The 21,245-nt window shown below is 31.2% G+C and overlaps 3 protein-coding genes across 4 annotated transcripts in view; 1 reads left to right on the top strand and 2 right to left on the bottom strand.

Moving 5' to 3' along the window:
* The first annotated feature begins 6,929 nt into the window (after positions 1 to 6,929).
* The window catches only part of LOC108689671 (zinc finger protein 608-like), a 246,952-nt gene continuing 232,636 nt past the window's right edge, over positions 6,930 to 21,245 (top strand). The window contains exons 1-2 of the mRNA XM_018196534.1: positions 6,930 to 6,992; positions 7,326 to 7,368. The gene's annotated coding sequence lies outside the window, so the exon portion shown is untranslated. The remainder of the gene's footprint in view (positions 6,993 to 7,325; positions 7,369 to 21,245) is intronic.
* LOC108689673 (NADH dehydrogenase [ubiquinone] 1 alpha subcomplex subunit 5) lies at positions 8,288 to 9,654 on the bottom strand. Its single transcript, XM_018196541.1, has 3 exons — positions 9,514 to 9,654; positions 8,737 to 8,898; positions 8,288 to 8,542 (listed from the first exon to the last, which is right to left on the bottom strand). The coding sequence occupies exons 1-3, from the start codon at positions 9,532 to 9,534 to the stop codon at positions 8,369 to 8,371; spliced, it is 357 nt and encodes a 118-aa protein (XP_018052030.1). The 5' UTR covers positions 9,535 to 9,654; the 3' UTR covers positions 8,288 to 8,368.
* LOC108689672 (40S ribosomal protein S5) lies at positions 10,037 to 12,178 on the bottom strand. Of its 2 annotated transcripts, none has more exons than XM_018196539.1 (3): positions 12,114 to 12,178; positions 10,600 to 10,972; positions 10,037 to 10,368 (listed from the first exon to the last, which is right to left on the bottom strand). In XM_018196539.1, exons 2-3 carry the CDS (start codon positions 10,963 to 10,965, stop codon positions 10,084 to 10,086), a joined length of 651 nt encoding a protein of 216 aa, XP_018052028.1. In that variant the 5' UTR covers positions 10,966 to 10,972; positions 12,114 to 12,178; the 3' UTR covers positions 10,037 to 10,083. The 2 variants fall into 2 exon arrangements, with proteins under 2 accessions (XP_018052028.1, XP_018052029.1); XM_018196540.1 differs by lacking the exon at positions 12,114 to 12,178 and adding an exon at positions 12,001 to 12,086.

Raw genomic sequence — 21,245 nt, forward strand, 5'->3', positions numbered from 1 at the left:
TATATATATATATATGTGTATATATTTATATACAATTATATAAAGTTACATATAATTTTATGTAATTTTATATAATGATATATAAAATAGTTTTTCCTCTTTAGTTACTTTAATATGTAAAACATTTATATATTATATAAAACACGACCATCGAAACAATCTATTTTTTATTATATTTGTAAGGTTGAATTATCAAACCGAGCTTGAGTTACTTCGTATCAAAGCGTTCACATTAATGTATAAATTTACAATTAGTAAATAAAATTTGAGCTAACTTGAATAATCTTCCTGAATTAAATAATTTTACTCTATCCTTATAGTTAACGAGATATTGTGTAAAAGCAACATATAGGAATAATTTAAAATAACTCAAATTGGGTGTAACGTGACATTATAAATTTAACAGTGCATGCACAATATTCAACAATAAGAAAGCATCCAGGATTAAGTTTATTCTAATCTGTTTTAATTTATCCATTTTAAGACAACGGATGTATGGCTGTACATATATTTAGTCGTATATTTTTATTAAATTAATGCATATATGCATGTATAGATATATAATATATTAATAAAATTACCACACATCTATTACCTTAATAAAAACATTAATTCGTCACTCACCAACCCGACGTGCAACAGCGGAGTTCTGCAATGTCGCTATGATGATTCTGTAACAAAAAAATAAATAATTCAAATTATAACAAATCAGAAAGAACACAAACGATATTTAAAAAAAAAACGCAAAGTTCTCTTAAAATAATCATATAATTTTCATAATGTATAATTTTTATAAGCATCGAATTTTTTATTTCATCATTCAGTTATTTATAAAATAATTATATATTTCTTAAAACAGATCTTTAAAATTCGTATATATGAAATTTTAAAATAACTTTAGAATGAGCCTTTTTCTAATTATCATTTTTAAATCATTGTAAAATAAAACGACTCAAAAATAAATAGAAGAAGGATATTAATTTTACATAAGCAAAAAATATTTACCTCAAGGTTGCTCCGCCGGTTCCCGATACCTCTCCCAGACCTCCTCCTCCTCTCAGAATCGGGTTGGCATCCTTTCGCACAGGACACTCGCATAAAACACTCGCGAATACGTTATAAACACGCGCGGACTATAACTTGAGTCCGATAACTTGAACGACACTCCCGAAGTAAAACGCGCGATGCGACGAACCGGCTGCGGTTCGTTCATTTTCAAGTAAATCGGCGACGTTAGCTTCCCCATTGGATTTTTACACGAAGAGAACGATTTTACTCAACATTTAAAAATTTATCTAGATATACATTCAGAATATACATATCCGAAAATTTTTAGATGCTTGAGAAAAATCATTTTTTTCACATATCCTCTGGGTACTGAATCCTCTCACCACGTCAAGGTGTACTCGTGAGAGGGAAGATAATCTGAAAAATATAATATATAGCTATTATCTGTATTACTATGCAATTACTATACAATCGGTTAACTTTTTTTTTAGAAACGAATATCAAATACACGTTTGCAATTCGTTATTATTGCGAAATAAATTCAGAGGAGATAAATAGATGATATCTGTAAGATATAATTAGAGTCAATGAAATGGGGCAGATAAAAAAAGAGAAATGTTTCTTTTATTACCGATAAAGTTCGAAAGTTACGATTAATTTTTAAACAGATCGTACAATGAAAAGTGCAAAAATAAAAAAATTAATTAAATTATTAAATTATATTAGTTGTAAAAGCAAGAATTGTGTTATTTGATATGAGGGATTCATATCAATGTTGCTTTTTTATGATTCGTATGATACAGACAAGTAGCTGTATCGCTACTGATTTTGTAATATGCATTACCGTTAATATTTCGACGGTTAGAGTATCATGCGATCTTGAAGTGATGATAGCACAGGGGCGCGTCATGTTTACGCGCAGTAACATGACGCGCCGCTCCGTGCCACCCCGTACTATCTCCACTCCAAGGTCGTGCGCCGATAATCTAACTGTCGAAATATTAACGTTAACGAAATTATTATAAAATCAATAAAATAATCGTTACGTTGTAATATTCTTTGATGAATAATACATGATACTTTATTATATGATACTATATTATACATGATTCTTTATTGTACTTTTGTTTTATTTCTTCAATTGTTACGCACACAACTCATCTATTTTAAGTCGGTATTCATAGTCAGAGCTTATATTCAAGACCGTCTCAAGTACAGTCTTAAGAAATCACGAATTAGTGTCTTAAGACATAACTTAAGACACTTGAAATAAGAACGGATGAATATCGCCCTTAGATATTTCTAATTTATATCTCTAATTATATTATATATTTAGATACTCTAAATATATAATATGAATGATATTTATCCATTACTATATTCAGTCCAAATTTTTTATAATTTTAAAAATGTTTGCATTTATCTTTATTTCAAGAATGTATTATTTATAATTAACTTTTATTTAAGTATAAATCATCAAAGAAAATAATATAGATTGAGATATAATCCTTAGCACACACCTTAGTTTTGAGCAATTAGTCGAGCATCCTTACATAATTCATCAATTCGCATTCGTGGATATCTAATTTTCGTGGATTAATGTAGATTAATGCGCGACACGCGGAGCGACTCGTGCCACATGTCTGTCTCCTTCCGAGGTCGCCGAGCGAATGCCGAAGTGATGACGTAGTCAACCACCGCGTCGCGCGGCACGCTCCCCGCTCCCCTCTCTCCGTCGCTTTTCGCCGCGCGACCCTTCCCCTCGCTTTTCGCCTGGCGCCGTTTAGATATTCAACTATTGCGTATGAAAAATATTCACGGTTTATTCAATTATTCGTATTTTATATGATTTTAACAAACGAGTATCGTATATTTCGCGCTTTGCTCTGTGGCATCTCTAGCACTTGTTTAATCCTATATTATTTGCGTGATTCTTGTAGACGTAATCAGTTCGCGTACGTGGAGTATGTTTGATATTCCAACATTATGTCTCAATTTTTATTATTTTTTAAATGCTTCATACTTAAATAGAAGTTGATAATATTCTATACATTCTTTATATGAAGATAAATGCAAATTTTCTTAATATTGCGGAACAATTTGCGCTAAATGCAGCTTTGGCTAAAAGTATTAAATATCTTGTTAATTATTATTTAATTTTTCAGTTAAAAAATTAATTTATGACACTTTTACCGAAAATTATTCTGTGTTTCAAAAATTCTTTAACCTTACGTGTAATGCTGATTATGGCTCGAACAAATAACTATTACGACTTATTTAAAATAAAAAAATATACAATAAATCCAGAAACTTATTTAAAATGTAAAATCGTAGGAATCGGTAAAAAATTTATACGAATTGTTTAAAATAAAAAAATATAAAATGGATTTGGGAAACTTATTTAAATATTAAATAAGAAATAAGTCGGAAGTATAGTTCTTTAAAATAAGTATTAAATAACTCTTTTATTTTTTTAATTTAAAATATATATATTTTAAATAACTTTATTTTAACCCTTACACATCTTAGTTTTGAGTACTACATAAATGGGATCATCCGTGTTCTGGATTAATATTCATTACTTTTGTTAAACCATTTTTATGTATATTTTAAGATCTGTAGACTACGAATACCGGCTTAAGATATAGATGAGTTGTGTGCGTAACAATTCAAGAAATAAAACAAAATTCGTATAATAAAGCATCGTGTAATATTCATCGCAGAATATCAGAACGAGTAAGATTATTTTACTAATTTTGTAATACGCATAATATTTCGACAGTTAGACGAGCGGCGCGCGACCTTGAAGTGGGGATGGCACGGGGTGGCACGGAGCCGCGCGTCATGTTACTACGCGTAAACCGTGCCACCTCAAGGTCGCGCGCCGCTCGTCTAACTGTCGAAATATTATGCGTATTACAAAATTAGTAAAATAATCTTACTCGTTCTGATATTCTGCGATGAATATTACACGATGCTTTATTATACGAATTTTGTTTTATTTCTTGAATTGTTACGCACACAACTCATCTATATCTTAAGCCGGTATTCGTAGTCTACAGATCTTAAAATATACATAAAAATGGTTTAACAAAAGTAATGAATATTAATCCAGAACACGGATGATCCCATTTATGTAGTACTCAAAACTAAGATGTGTAAGGGTTAAAATAAAGTTATTTAAAATATATATATTTTAAATTAAAAAAATAAAAGAGTTATTTAATACTTATTTTAAAGAACTATACTTCCGACTTATTTCTTATTTAATATTTAAATAAGTTTCCCAAATCCATTTTATATTTTTTTATTTTAAACAATTCGTATAAATTTTTTACCGATTCCTACGATTTTACATTTTAAATAAGTTTCTGGATTTATTGTATATTTTTTTATTTTAAATAAGTCGTAATAGTTATTTGTTCGAGCCATAATCAGCATTACACGTAAGGTTAAAGAATTTTTGAAACACAGAATAATTTTCGGTAAAAGTGTCATAAATTAATTTTTTAACTGAAAAATTAAATAATAATTAACAAGATATTTAATACTTTTAGCCAAAGCTGCATTTAGCGCAAATTGTTCCGCAATATTAAGAAAATTTGCATTTATCTTCATATAAAGAATGTATAGAATATTATCAACTTCTATTTAAGTATGAAGCATTTAAAAAATAATAAAAATTGAGACATAATGTTGGAATATCAAACATACTCCACGTACGCGAACTGATTACGTCTACAAGAATCACGCAAATAATATAGGATTAAACAAGTGCTAGAGATGCCACAGAGCAAAGCGCGAAATATACGATACTCGTTTGTTAAAATCATATAAAATACGAATAATTGAATAAACCGTGAATATTTTTCATACGCAATAGTTGAATATCTAAACGGCGCCAGGCGAAAAGCGAGGGGAAGGGTCGCGCGGCGAAAAGCGACGGAGAGAGGGGAGCGGGGAGCGTGCCGCGCGACGCGGTGGTTGACTACGTCATCACTTCGGCATTCGCTCGGCGACCTCGGAAGGAGACAGACATGTGGCACGAGTCGCTCCGCGTGTCGCGCATTAATCTACATTAATCCACGAAAATTAGATATCCACGAATGCGAATTGATGAATTATGTAAGGATGCTCGACTAATTGCTCAAAACTAAGGTGTGTGCTAAGGATTATATCTCAATCTATATTATTTTCTTTGATGATTTATACTTAAATAAAAGTTAATTATAAATAATACATTCTTGAAATAAAGATAAATGCAAACATTTTTAAAATTATAAAAAATTTGGACTGAATATAGTAATGGATAAATATCATTCATATTATATATTTAGAGTATCTAAATATATAATATAATTAGAGATATAAATTAGAAATATCTAAGGGCGATATTCATCCGTTCTTATTTCAAGTGTCTTAAGTTATGTCTTAAGACACTAATTCGTGATTTCTTAAGACTGTACTTGAGACGGTCTTGAATATAAGCTCTGACTATGAATACCGACTTAAAATAGATGAGTTGTGTGCGTAACAATTGAAGAAATAAAACAAAAGTATAATAAAGTATCATATAATATTCATAGAAGAATATTAAAACATAACGATTATTTTATTGATTTTATAATATGCGTAACATTAATATTTCGACAGTTAGATTATCAGCGCGCGACCTTGGTGGAGAAGTGGGGATGGCACGGGGTGGCACGGAGCGGCGCGTCATATTTACGCAGTTACCGCGCAATAATTCCTTTACCGAAACTCGTATGAGCACGTAGTCGTGTCGCGAGCCGCTCTCTACATTCCTTTTTGAAACATAATCGCGAAAAATGCTAAATATAATACGGAACGTTGTACTTTATGAATAATCATACTAATAATCGTATTATGTGAATATTCATAAAATACAACGTTTCATATTATATCTAGTATTTTTCATACGTTTCAAAAAGAAATGTGAAGAAGAGCGGCACGGGACATGCCTATAAGCCCGACGAGCTTTGGCAATTACTAAGGGAATTACTGCGCGGTAATCACGCATAAATATGACGCGCTGCCCGTGTCACCCCGTGCCATCCTCACTTCAAGATCACCGATAATCTAACCATCGAAATATTAATGGTAACGCATATTATAAAATCAGCGATACTGGCTACTTGTCTGTATCATACGAATTATAAAAAAGCAACATTAATATGAATACTCTCATGCTCAAATAACATAATTCTTGCTTTCACAATTAATATAGTTTAATAATTTAATTGATTTTTTGTTTTTGTGTACTTTTCATTGTACGATCCATTTAAAAATTAATCGTAACTTTGGAACTATTTATCGGTAATAAAAGAAACATTTCTCTTTTTTTATTAATCTCTGGTCCATTTCATTGACTCTAATTATATCTTACAGACATCATCTATGTATAAGATTCAATCCTTTTATCTCCTCTGAATTTATTTTCGCAATGATAACGAATTGCAAACATGTATTTGATATTCGTTTCTAAAAATTAGCCGATTGTATAGTAATATAGATAATAGCTATATATTATATATATTTTTCAGATTATCTTCCTTCTCATGGATACACCTTGATGTGGTGAGAGAGCTCAGTACCCAGAGGATATTTACACGAAAAGAATGATTTTCCTCAAGCATCTAAAAATTTTCGGATATGTCTGAATGTATATCTAGATAAATTTTTAGATATTGAGTAAAATCGTTCTCTTCGTGTAAAAATCCAATGAGGAAGCTAACATCGCCGATTTACTTGAAAATGAACGAACCGCAGCCGGTTCGTCGCGTCGCGTTTTACTTCGGGAGTGCCGTTCAAGTTATCTGACTCAAGTTATAGTCCGCGCGCGTTTATAATGTATTATTCGCGAGTGTTTTACGCGAGTGTCCTGTGCGAGAGGATGCCAACCCGATTCTGAGAGGAGGAGGAGGTCTGAGAGAGGCATCGTGCACCGGTGGAGCAACCTTGCGGTAAATATTTTTTATTTGTGTAAAATTAATTTTTTTTTCCTTGTTTTTAAATAATTTTATTTGAAATGATTTAAAAATAATAATTAGATAAAAAGAAAGTTACTTTAAAATTTTATACAAATTTATTCTTGCTAAAACCTTTTTTAGAGAATATATAATTTATTTTGTATTTAATTAAATAATGAATAAAAAATTCGATACTTATAAAAATTATATTTTCAAAATTGCGTGATTATTTTTTAGAGAATTGTATGCGTTCATACAGAAATTATTTTTTTAAATAATTATTTCTTTTACCCTGTTTTAATTTGGATTTTAATTTATTTGTTACAGAATCATCGTTGCAGATTTAACTCCACTGTTACTCATTATGTCGGTGAGTAATTTAACATTTTTATTGGAGTAATGGATGTGTAATAATTAAACCCACTTCAATTCCATAATATTAAAACAAGTTTGAAATATAAGTCTCAAGAGACATTTTTTATCAGTAGTCGTCCCATTCATATAATGGAATTTTATAACATAATTATTAAAGAAAATTACACATTGTCATGTATTAATATGTATTAATATGTATAAACATATTATATATGAAATATATCCATGTTCATACATCCCTCTTTCTTTTGTAAAATTGCTTTTTAGTATAATAGAAATAATAGTAATGTGAAATTATAAAAAATTATTAAAATAGTAATCTTCACACTATTTGTTTTAGAAAAAAATCAACTTTGAAGAAATGTAAAAAATTATTTCTGTATAATTATGATCTATAAAATTATCTATAAAATTATGAATAATTGTGCATGAGCAATTTTTTTTACATTTTTCTAAACTTATTTTTTTCTAAAATAAACAACGCGAAAATTATGCTTTTAATTATTTTTTATATTTTCACGTTACTATTATTATTTCTATTATACTGAAAAATAATTTTACAAAAGAATTTTTCATTTATCAACATGTATGGATATATTTCATATATGATTATACATATTTATGAATATTTATATATGTTTATACATACTTATACATATAAAAATTTTTCATATCATATATGAAAAATTGTTTACCAGGCAAATTTAAAAAATTATAAATATTTTAATTCCTCTGAAAAATGTATCTAACATGATTTGAGATAAAAGAAATTTTAAAGATTTATCTATTCATTTTGCTCTCAAATCTGTAATCATATTTTTTAATAGCTTTCCATATCTTCTGCAAAGCTTTCCATATCTTCTGAAAAAACAACTAGAAATGCAAGGAATATTTATTAAATAACAATACATTAATATTGTGAACTTGTATAATGCGCTTTCTATTTATTCGCATTTAGTTAGATACTATGTACAAATTTCATTAACAAACTAAAATTATTTATGCGGTGGCCACATCCACTGATTGAGTGGTGCTTCCTGTGTTAATTTCTGCCATGGTTTCCAAATCAACATTTTTTCTGCCAGAGATAACTCGTTCTTTGCTTGTATTATAAGCTCCTCCACTTGTCCACAATTTATTTTTTCTTCTACAACTTGTATATTTTCATTCTGTAAATGTAATGCTCGATTAGAAACAGCATATGATAGGAGCTTTCCTTTTAAGAAATACAATCGACACAACAATGTTGTTCTGTCTTTATTATTCATTGAATGCCAAGAGGAATGCTAGTGTCGACTATCTAAGAGGAAAGCAGCCGATATTATTGCACAGGATAATTGCTGCTTCAATGAGTATTTTTCACCTGTTGCATGATTGTTAATCTAGTCTTGATAATTTCTTCTGTTTCTGTCCGATAAGTGTAATCCTTTGGAAACTTTTGTAGCACTTTCAAAATTCTATTGTACAGCGGTATTAATTCTTGATGAGGATACTTGCAAACAGCTAACCCTTTTATATATGTAGACTGCAAATAAAAGATATTTATGTCAATAAGTGAATTTTGCTCATGCAAGAGTTAATTGTCGAGAGTAATGAAAATATATGTGAATATGATTACGGATCATATTTTCTTAGAGAAAATAAAGAATAAACTTGAAAATTTGAGGACTTTATTTTCCACTAATTTGTGATTGTCAGAAATTTATTAATTAATTTATGAATTTTTTTTCTTGAACGGTATATCAACTAAAGTAAAAGTCATCATAACATCAAAATGATTAGAAATTTTATTGTTAAGTCATTTTCCAGTCAATCATAACTCATTTTGACATTATTTTTATGTTATTGTGATTTTGTTATTCTGTTCGAGCTGTTACACTGCTCTTGCATAAACTAAATTTGTCAGTAGTTTCCATAAAAATTCGTTCATTAATATATTAGAAGACATTGGAATGCTAATTAGAAAGGAATTTCCTGTATTATTAAAGTACAAAATAGAGTTTAAGGAGAAAAAAATTACTAAATTTAACAGATAGCTACCTAAAATAAAACTTTCTTTTACAATAAAAAATATATGATCACCGTATAGTTATGACGTTCTAATTAAGAGCATACATTGTTATATGCATAAATAAATTACCTTTTTGAGTACACTTGCCATAATTAGAGCAGTATTACCTAACACTCGATATATTAGAGATCTCTCTTTACATCAGTTTTCTAACCTCAAAATATAGTATTGTGTCTTGTTGACTCTTATGGATAAGAGAATGTAATGATGAGTTTCAGAACGCATCAGTATGGAAAATGCCGTTGTGAATCTGCGCAATAAACGACAGCTTTTGAAACTATTTTATGTTACGTATATTTTTCGGAGAAAGTATATTAATATATACATATTGAATATAAATTCCTTGTAACTTGAATTTTTTCTCAGCTTTGCAAAAATGGAAAAGTCATCTAAAGGTTCGAGAACAAGATAAATTAATCTTTTAAATTTTCTTTATCTCAAATATACATTCTATTTTTAAAAGAAATTAGAAAGCACACATAGCATTTAAATAATTAGGATATATCCTTTCATCTCCAACAGACTATAAAGTCATTAAACTTGTTAGAAGTTTCTGGATAAAAAATGATGGATCGCAAATAAATAAGAACAATTTAAAGATAGAACGTTTATTTATTTTTTCCGCATGTATAAAGTTATTTATCGGTTGGACTTGGCAACGCGTTCCAATTCATCTTTCTTCTTGATCGCGTATGAATTCGATGAACCCTTAGCGGCGTTAATAAGTTCGTCGGCTAGACACTCGCCAATCGTTTTAATGTTGCGGAATGCAGCTTCTCGCGCGCCAGTACATAACAACCAAATAGCTTGATTAACACGACGTAACGGGGATACGTCCACGGCCTGTCGCCTTACAGTACCAGCGCGTCCAATACGCGTGGAGTCTTCTCTTGGGCCAGAGTTGATAATGGCTGTGACGAGAACCTGAAGCATAAATGTTCGAAAAGTGTAATAATTTATTTAAATAAACATTGTATATAATCAATAAATTTGATTTATATAATGGATTATATATTCATTTCATCATATATATTTATATTATGCAAGCAAAATTGCATTATATAAATAAATGTGATTCATATAAAGCAACATTATGAAGATAAATTTTACTTTAATATAATAAACTTAAATATAAACTTTAAATAGCGAACTCACCTGCAGAGGGTTCTCGCCAGTGAGAAGGTGAATGATTTCGAAGGCGTGTTTAACAATTCGCACAGCCATTAATTTCTTTCCATTATTTCTGCCGTGCATCATGAGAGAGTTCGTAAGACGTTCCACAATAGGACACTGGGCTTTTCTGAAACGCTTTGCCGCGTAACGCCCTGCTGAATGTGGAAGGTACTTAGCATTTTTTTCTTTAACTGCGATGTAATCCTGCAGAGACATGTCGTTTACTTGTACGTCGTCGCAATTCCAACGTCCGAACAATTTGATCTCTGGCAGTTCAGCCGGTAAGGCTACCGGCAACGTATTTGTGGTTGCCACCACCATATCGTCGAAAGCTTCTTTGTCATCCATTGTTTATCTGTCAAAGAAAAAAGAGAACACTGTTATTTGTTCTTGCAATAAAATACAAGATTAGAGCTCTGTTCGTTGCCAATGAAAGTTCTGAATTAATATATACTGATGCAGCAAGTTGGAGTAAAACAATCTATATTTAATAAGTATTGTAATAAATATTGATGTATATCAGCATAAATATTCAAGAAAAATAATATAAAATATCAGAAAAATAATTCTATAATTCATTATAATACTTGTTCTTTTTCAAACACAGTTTCAAACTAATATTCACTAATGCAGCAAGTTGAAGTGACACTATACTATATTTCTTTCACTCTAATTTGCTGCATCAATAAAAATATATATATTTTACAGAATTTTCTTCGAAGAAAAAATTTGTCTATTAACAAACTATAGAATGGTTTTTTTTTAATATTATTCTAAATTATTTTTTCTGAAATATATTTATGTTGATACACATCAAATTTTCAGAAATTTCTAAAACTACATCAAATTATTTTTCATATCATACTAAGTTAATATTTTCTCTCTTCCAATCTATTCAAAAAAATAATAATAAATTTAGCACAATTAAAATGGCTTTTAATAAATTATGAATATAAAATTAGGATACATATAAAACTTTCATAATTTTATAATTAAAAATCTTCATTAATTTTTTTCTTTCATAATTTTCTTTATCAATAAATTGAAAAAATAATTTGCAGCATTGGAATAAATTCGTTAACGATAATCATTAGAGAAAGAAGGAAATATAAATATAAATCTTCAGAAGCGGCTAGTCGCTTTGTTTGGTACTACACGCCAAACCATTAACAGCGAAAACTTGGATGATAAATTGATAAGACGCGATGCGGTTCCGAGTCGCGGCAAGTTGATCGCAGGCAAGGCGAACACTCTAATTCGTTAAATTTTTAATGAAAAGATCCGACAGACACGAAACTGGCAAAACACATGTGGCCACGCGGTCACATGTACCGCTGTTTCGGGCGTGTTCCTCTCGCGCCAATCTCGCACATATTTCCGCACCTGCACGATCACTCACGGCTCCCGTTTATATTCGACTGCTCCACGATGCCGATCCGAATTATCTCGCGACGAATTTGTCTTAAATCGACCTCTATTCCTACTCTGTAACTTACGTTCACGTCTTCGTTCGTGCAAGCGTGAACAGGAAAAGGCCATGACACCGTGAGCGCCACCTGCCTATGATCGCCGGATTTTGAATACGTTAATCAAAGTTGCATCTCGAAGACAGTCGAAGGGCTACAAAAGTGCGTGAAAATTGGGTTAAATATTCGTGATTCTAATATACTCGTTTGTAAATAATACAACTCGTTGAGGTAAATGTAAATATTTGTAACTATGAAGGGAAACTTGAGAAGTGATTATTTCGACGTCGAAATCGCATAATATTAGCGCCAGTATAGCTATTTTTGATTTAAGAACTACGTAGTTATGTAGCTACTAGATTGATGATAAAATCACGGTGTCGATAATAATGTGGTGCGAATCCGTGCTAAATCACAGTGCTAGATCATGTAAAAGTTATATAGAGTCCGTGCTAAGGATCGGTTTTTGCTCTTTTTAGTAAATTTTATCTGTTAGGTAAATCTGGCAACCGCGCATGTAATTGTAATCTTGCTACTTACCCAACAGGTAAAATGTATTAAAAGATGGAACAACCGGGTCTAAATTATATAAAAGAAGCGTAAACGCCTCTTTTACGATTCATTGCTTTAAATTTTGCTTCCTAAATGCTTCTGTTTATGCTTCTGTTATTTTCTCCTTATATTCGACTTATATTCCCTTTATATTCGGCTTCGATTTTTATTTTCGCCAGGGAAGAGTTGTATATGAAAGCGATTTTATAGTAGTTTGTTAATTTTCTTTCCAAAAATTACATAAAAATGATTTCTTTCATCAATTGGAATGAAGGAGACATGGAGAGCAACTTTGGAGATTCTCCGAACGATGTCGCCAACAGTACCTTTTCGCTGCATCGCAGTAAAAATTGTATTTTATAGGGATTAGCTTAGAAATTTTTCTATTTATCTTTATAGTACAGAAATATTATTATGTTAATATTCCTGTTAATTGTACGCTCATAATTATTCACATAAGAAGAGAAAATAACACAACATTCCAACAATTTCCCAAACCAGTATTTCTGCAAAAGACGAATATTTTCATATTTATTTCCTTAATTACTGTTTAATGTTGCATAATAGTCACAAAATTTTATTAATTTTTTTCTTATCACGAATGTTTTCAGAATCTTTTCTTAGACACTAATAAAACCTAATTAAAAAGCATGTTAAATAATTAATCTATATTTTTTTAAATAATGTTGTTATCAAAATTATTTTTTTCGAGATCATGAATTTAATCTATTGCAAGCAGATAAAAAATTTATCATATTTTAATATATCATATTGATCGTACAATAGTTCCATCAAGTGAACTTCGTGTGATTGTAGCATTACTTCTACAAGGAATTACATAGAATATTTTTTTATACGAATGTATTAATTAAATTAATTAAAATATATCAGTTATTAGCAATAATAATAATAATTATTTTCTATTGTGTATTATTATAAGAGTATTTGTTTATTTGTTATCATGCTATGGATCAAAAGCGTAAATTTGTAATTACAATACATGTAATATCTCGAAGAAGAGATCAATTGCAATCGAAAGCAATATTATTTATAAAATTAGGAAGTAACACAAATTTAAAAACAAAGATGAGCATGATTTTTTTTTTATAAGATAAGAATAAGTATCAGATTATGCATTGAAGATTGAGAGATTAAAATTTAATTAATCAAAATAAAAGAAGCTAAAATTTGTTTGTTCTCACAAGTTAAATTTCATGCGTAATCTGATTCCGGCCAGGAAAATATATGTCACGTTATATATGTTTATGTGATATTCATGTACATACTATTACTTGTATGTACCTAAGATCGAAATGATGAAAAAAGAAAAAAACGAAGATTTTGAAAGCAAAAAAATGTAAACTAATACGAACAGATCTTCATCACGTTACATCGCGTGATTTGACATGATACATTTAATTGGTTTAACTTCCATTGCAAATTAATGCTAATTTGGAATTTAAAGAAAAATTATTTTTGCTTCTCTTTGCATCTATACATTACATTTTCTATTAACGTTTCTGAAAATCATTAAATAAAATATTGCTAATTATCGTACCTTGTTAATAAACATAGAAAGTGTCAAATTCCCATCACAAATTCGAATTGATTACAATTTTGAAACATTCCGACATTGCGTCGATTGCACGCCTCTGATCAACCGTCGTGATAATTTTGACAGCATCGATTCGGAAAGCCGCGAGCGTGACGACCCTGCAATTAATCACTGATTTTATCCATTAATAGTGCATAACGAGTGCGTGTGTTTGCCGGGTGTGCCAATTAGAGCGATCGGCATAACGTAAAGATTTTCTGAATATTATTGCTTTTCTGAATCAAAATCAACTGTGCTTTGAAACTATACCGTTAATATTAGATAGACAAATAAATCTTATTTTTATGTTCGATGAAAAAAATCGTTGCATGATTATTGTATTTTTCATGTAACAAGTTTTATTCTCAAAAAATATATACAAAGTATTACATTACGTATATTATAGATTTTCACGTATAATATAGATTCAAGAATACAAGTTCAGATTTTTGGATTCAAATCATTATATTGCTTTTAAATATTTTATATTGTGTCAATGTCTCAAGTAACAAGCTGACAGTATTTATCATGACCTTACTATTTGAAATATAACACAAAGTCTATTCTTTTTCGAAGAAAATTTTAAACTGACATACATTAGCGATGTAATAAATCGGAGTGAAACTAACTATATTGTTTTACTCTAATTTATTGCATTTAGAACTTTTTTTGAAAAAAAAATCGAAACTATTGTCATATGACAAATTCGTCAAAGTATACTTCATGCAATCGTAGTACTATTGTATATAGTACAGGTAATATAAATTATCTGTAATATAAATTATGATAATTCCTTCAAATAAATTCCTTACGATCGTAGTATATGACAAACTTTTCTATACATTATTATAGTAAAATGAATTAATTCAAACGTGTAATGTATATAAAAATTGATAACATTTGTATTTTGAGTATAATTAGTAACATTTTTATATACATAATAAATGATGATAAATGATATAGGCAATAATTGATAATTTTATATATATGCATTAATTGATAATTACGCTGACAATATTTTCTCTGATAATCACGAGCACAGCTTGTTTTATAGATCAGACGCTTGAAATTGTGGTAGTTAATTGTGGTAGCAACTATTAGACAGTTGGTATACATAAATTAATTGAAATACGTAATAATAATCAGCAGTGATATTATTTTTGTATTATATTTTAATGCATATATAGTTAGTTTTGTAAGGTAGTTTTGTAAAGTTTGAATTATATAATTCATTAATGGTCGTTACGATTATAAGAATCACTCATAATATTCGGATCATTAAATTATTTAGATCAAATATCTTAAGAATTCTTTTTCATAATTTCCAAGTACTTTCTTAATAAAAAATTTAATAAGCATATAAATAAGAGAAATGTCAAGATGTAAATTTAATAAACCGTGAAATATTTACACTGTTACAACACAGAGTTAAATAAAATATTTAACTGTATTTTTTTGCAATTTGATGTATATAATTGCGTTTTAATTAAAATGATAATAATTAAATAATTTCTATTATAAGCATATATTATAAAACAAATGATAAAATTTATAATGAACAAATAATAAAATTAAAGTTATGATACTGATTTTCTAGATCTCATTGAATGTCTACATAACTGCAATCGCTGAGTTTCAATTATGTTATATTTATACCTAAATTTTGTTCTTTAAATACTTGATTTTTAAGCAATTACGATTACCGAGAATCTAAGCACCTGTTGTATAAACATGAACAGCAGTATTTAGTCGCTCGATTTATTAAATTAGCTAATCCATTAATAATCCGGTTAAATCTAAAACCACCATATTGATGGTAGCACATATCCGAAACAATCATCGCTGTAATAATCTGTTATTTCGTTGCTTTGTCGATGGTAAGGGCCTATATAGAAAGCGGGTGCACAGAGGGTCACGGCGAGTGAATAGGGTTGAAATCGTGCTCGACGAGCTAGTAGAAGGTAGGAGGGAGGGCGGGGGAAGGGGCTGAGAGGTTGGAGGGCTCGAGGAGACGGTCGGGCGAGCAACCGTACGGTATGAGAAATTTACGATCCACCGTCCGGATTGCTAACCCATCTCGGGTTCCACTTTATTACTTTAAGTAAGATCCGACGTAGAGGCAGTAAAACTCATATATGACGGAATCGTCGACGACGAGCTTCGACGTGCGTAAATATCTAATGACACACGTCGACATACACATTCGTTTACATACGTCCATTTGGATCATCGTGAAAATCGCTGTTATCATTTATAAATGTCATTGCGAATTGTTTTTGGGAGGTCGGTTTCAATTATGCATAGTTTTATTTACGTGTTTCATTATTTAAAATTATTGTCTTTTTCTTTGAAGCTCTATTTTTGTAAAATAATCATAGAAGTTTTTAACCTTCTGTCTGCAATCATATTTTTATCCTGCCGTCCAATTTTTTTTATTATTGGCTTTCAAAAAAATGAAAAAATTCACTCTTCAACATATCTATTACAGTTATCAAAGTTTTTTAACAAGATATTTTAGAAGGAATCAGATTCCGCCCTTCTTTATTTCAGAAACATTCGAGAGTAAAACTTTGTTTATATTAAAAAGATTTATATTGCAGATGGTTAAGTCTGTCATCTATAATTGAAGTATTTGACTCTGATAATGTTGGACTTAAGGCTTAATTTTTTAATTGTGATTTCTGATAGAATTAAAACTTTTTAAAAATAAGTAAAATGTAATTCAACTTCTATGATAATAAAATCTTGTTAAAGTTTTTATAAGTATATAAAGATTTTTCAGATTTCTATACAGTTCGTAACAATATAAAAATTTGCAACAATATAAAATTTGAAGACCCAGATTGCGGATAATGTGATAAAGAAAATATCATATTAATGACGAAGAAATAATAGATATTAATCATTATATTGAGTATGTAATAAACTGTATAGCAATATTTGGAATAAAATTTAGAATTTTCCAATAGCCTGAAGGAACAAAGATCGAATTAGCATAAAAACACATAAAAATACGATAGCTCTAAAATATTTTAGAGGAAAGATAAATTTTTTAAATTTTTAATTATTTTCAATATTAATTATTATTTTTTCGTTCTCCTGATAAACAGGAGTGATGATTTAAAAGAGAAGCTGTTTCTTATAAATCTTATGGAAATAAATTCAGCGATGTAAATCATTTCGTTATAAAACGTATTTCTCCGATCCCTAATTCTCATTTATAACGAGGATCTTCTGTGTCACCGCTAATTGGAAACTTGGCTTTTGCGGATGCTCGACAACGACAACGACGACGATGATGACGACGATGACGACGATGGAGGCATCTTTCTATTCTCGAAAAAGCAGTCGCAATAAAAAAGTGCGTGGAAAAAATTGCTACCATACCCGTTGACATAGCGTTACGCTGCGGGCACGGGGTCCATTCGCCCCCATTCTCTCGCCCCATTGTCTTCTTCATTACGTAGATATCCCGCGCGAATATAAACGCAATTAAGCGCGTCGCGTCATCGTTAAAGCCCCGTAATTGCATTCGCGTAAAAGCAATTACGACTTCACCGACGGCGATGAGTCGACCGCTCCTCTCTCTCTCTCTCTTTCTCTCTCTCTCTCCCCCTCTCCCTCTCCCTCTCTCTCTCTCCCTCTCTCTCTTTCTTCCTCTCTATCTATCTGATGCACCATTAGCATAAATAGCTTATAAACCGACGTACGGTACTTTATGCGCGTGACATCGCTCGCTACACGAGTGATGTTTCTGTAACGACACGAGAAAGATGCATTTATTGAATTTTGTGTGTCAATAACAATGTACTATCAAGCTACAGATTTGAAAAATACTACGATAAATTGACTGCGTTTTTTTCCTTTTGAATTTAAATGATACTTATACTTAATAATGTAATACTCAAATGTGCGATTTTTAAACATTATTTACAAATTATTAAACTGACGATTTTCCGACGATAACTTTTTCACAACATAACACTTGATTGCATAAAATATAAATCAATAAAAACATTTATATTATACGGAATAATCGATATCTTATTACTACATTTAATGTATTAACGATATCAAACAGCATAATAGAGAAATAAGAATTAAAAAAGGAATAAGAATAAGAAATATGAAAAAGTTGTAAAAATCGAAATTCATTCAGATCATTAGGTTTCAACATTTATGCAAGCCTAGTGGATTTCAAATTAGTTCCTGAGAAAATTAGCCAACAAAGGATACCGTTCCGAAATTTATGGCTTCGCCGACCTGTAAAATTGACACTTGTTGGCTACAATATCGTTTATACCGGTAACGCAATTGTCCACAAGAATCCACAAGAATCGTCGGCGTAAACGCGCCTTAAGAATGTCCCCGCCGGGCAGCATTATTATATTTTACTAGCGCCTGCCGCTTCTTCTTTCCATGCTTTCTCTATCTACATTTATTTCTCTATCCCTTTTCCTTCTCCAACTCGTTGTTCTTCGTTGGCAGAGAGTTGAAGCACAAGTCCTGCACTAGGGAACCCCGCTGAGACGAGTTACGTTATATTCTGCGGCCCGCCTCATATCGTATTATTGTCATGTTCCTTCGACACGAGGGGAGCATGAGTAAGAGGAAGAGGGGGAGAGAGAGAGAGAGAGAGAGAGAGAGAGAGAGAGAGAGAGAGAGAGAGAGAGAGGAGAGAGGAGAGAGAGCATCAGCTAGACATGTAGAGGACGAAGAGAGTGGAACAAACGGCATACAGCAGAGCTCCTAATACTACTCGGTTTTATAGTCGCTGGTGTTGGTGCTCGCCTGATGCACGTGCACGCTGAAACCGTTCGCTCGTGCGAGATAAATCGAAATACATCCTCGAGATCTCGCATACGCTGTTATTTCCCGGTAGCTCACCGCTCGCTTGCTTCTTCCTTCCAACCTGGCAGCGAGATGCTACACACGCACCTCACTTGTCGCCGTTGTAATGGAGCAATCTTTCCGCCACAGTTCGCTTTCCACTCGACAGTGCGTCGCAGTAAATAACGTGCATGGCATCCGAGATGCATTCGTTTCATGACACGCGGCGACTTTCCATCGAATCGATGCGATGGTTCGAATCAAAAAGATAACCGACAAAGTAAAACGGTCTTGAAATAAATATGCTTATATAAAGACAGCTTTTAAATATAAATAAGGAATTGAAAAATGATTTGCGTATTGTCAAAGATTGCGGGTAAAATAATTGGAGTTAAACGATTCAAGGACTTAAGATTTTCTTCGGAAAAATGTTAAACGGTATTACGTACCATAAATCAAAAAAATAAAAAAATCTTAAATACTCATATTGACGAAAACTTAAAAAAAAGTTTGAAAAGTATGTGTACTTAGATATACTATCATATATGTTTAAGATTACACTGAAAAAAATTCTAAATTTTAACAAATATTGATTTAGATAGTTCTAAATAAATATTTACTAAATATAAATATATATTTATTTGATTGATAAAAACTAATTTGATTTAACTATCATTTTTTTGTTCAGTAAATATTTATTTACTATAAATAAATATTTATTGCTTACTTATTACTGTTCAAAGAAATATGTATTAAGATTTGTTAAATTTTTTCTTCAATGTGCGAATAAAGTAATTTGAATTAAACGATTTAAAGAGGTTTAAAATAGATATTCTTTAAAAAAATGCTAAGTTGTATTACATGAATTATGAATCATAATGATGGCGTTGCGACGATGAGATCTCTCTGGTCATTGGCGATAAACGCCTCAAGCTGTTTGCGGATTGTCCATTTCCGATTACGTCGGTGGCTTAATATCGCGAGTCGGCCGATAATTATGTTTCCTAGCAATACTCGTTCGCGATAATTTCCCCGTCAGGCACCGGCGTCGCGACGTGTAGCACCTAATTGGCTAATTATCTCCCCGCCGAGGCTTCTCTGTCCGAGGCGAAGAGGTTAATTATCGTGACAAGAGATCGAGGCATCGATTATACGTACAGAACCGGATAAATGAATTAGCGCTTTGGCTGTGATACTGCGAATTATGGTTCGTTCAAGCGCGCGCCACGAAGATGTGATCCTTGAAATCCTGGATCGTCGTAATCGTTACTTGATCGCAAACATGTAATTTGCGGCCCATCGCGTCTTCAATTGTCAGAATTATTCGTACTTGTTTCTCTTTATCACTTTATTAAGAGACGATCGGTAACAACAAGTCTCTTATCCTTGAAACTTTTTATCAGCCGACTTATCTTGCTGGCTATTTCCGTTTTAAAACATACGTTTGTTGTTATTTGCTAAGTCGATATGTGGCTTTTTAAATAATTTTATTAACTCGGCAAATTTTTTGGCGACAATCAAGTATTGGGTTGTTTCTGGAAAGTTGATGCGAATTTTTAAACACAATTAAAATAAAAAATATTTGTTTAGTTAAAAATAATTTTAATCTATAATATGTCATTTTGTCTCATAATATTTTTCTATCTTTCGAATAATTTCGTACCTCCTTTCTCGTAGAAATCGTTGATCGTCACCTGAAAAATTTACATGAATTTTCCAATATTTTCGCGTCATCTATGTATATGTATATGTTATTTTATATTACCGTCTTTTGTTTAAATTTTAAAAAATTTCGTTGTAAGAATCAAGAATGATGATTTTTCATCTCAATTCTATCATGAAGTCGACGACGCGAAGAATATCTACAACTCGTAGTCGGGGAGACTCTCGCACGGTAAATCAGGGATATTTATCGTCTAATTCGGCGGAAAGCTCCACCGGCCGAATTTGTCCCCGGATGCCCGATGTCTGCGCTCGTTCGCCTTTCATCCACCCCCCAACTCGCAACTCGCAGCTGGAGGGTCAGAAAGGCGAACTTATTTCCATTAGCTGAAGGGGGCGCGTGTATTCTCAAACGTCGCTGCCTCCAACGGCAGCCGATGGTGGTCGCCGCTCTTTCCCCTTTGACTCTCTCTCTCTCTCTCTCTCTCTCTCTCTCTCTCTCTCTCTCTCTCTCTCTCTCTCTC

Source organism: Atta colombica, unplaced genomic scaffold, assembly GCF_001594045.1.
Source record: "Atta colombica isolate Treedump-2 unplaced genomic scaffold, Acol1.0 scaffold274, whole genome shotgun sequence".
NCBI lineage: Eukaryota > Metazoa > Arthropoda > Insecta > Hymenoptera > Formicidae > Atta > Atta colombica.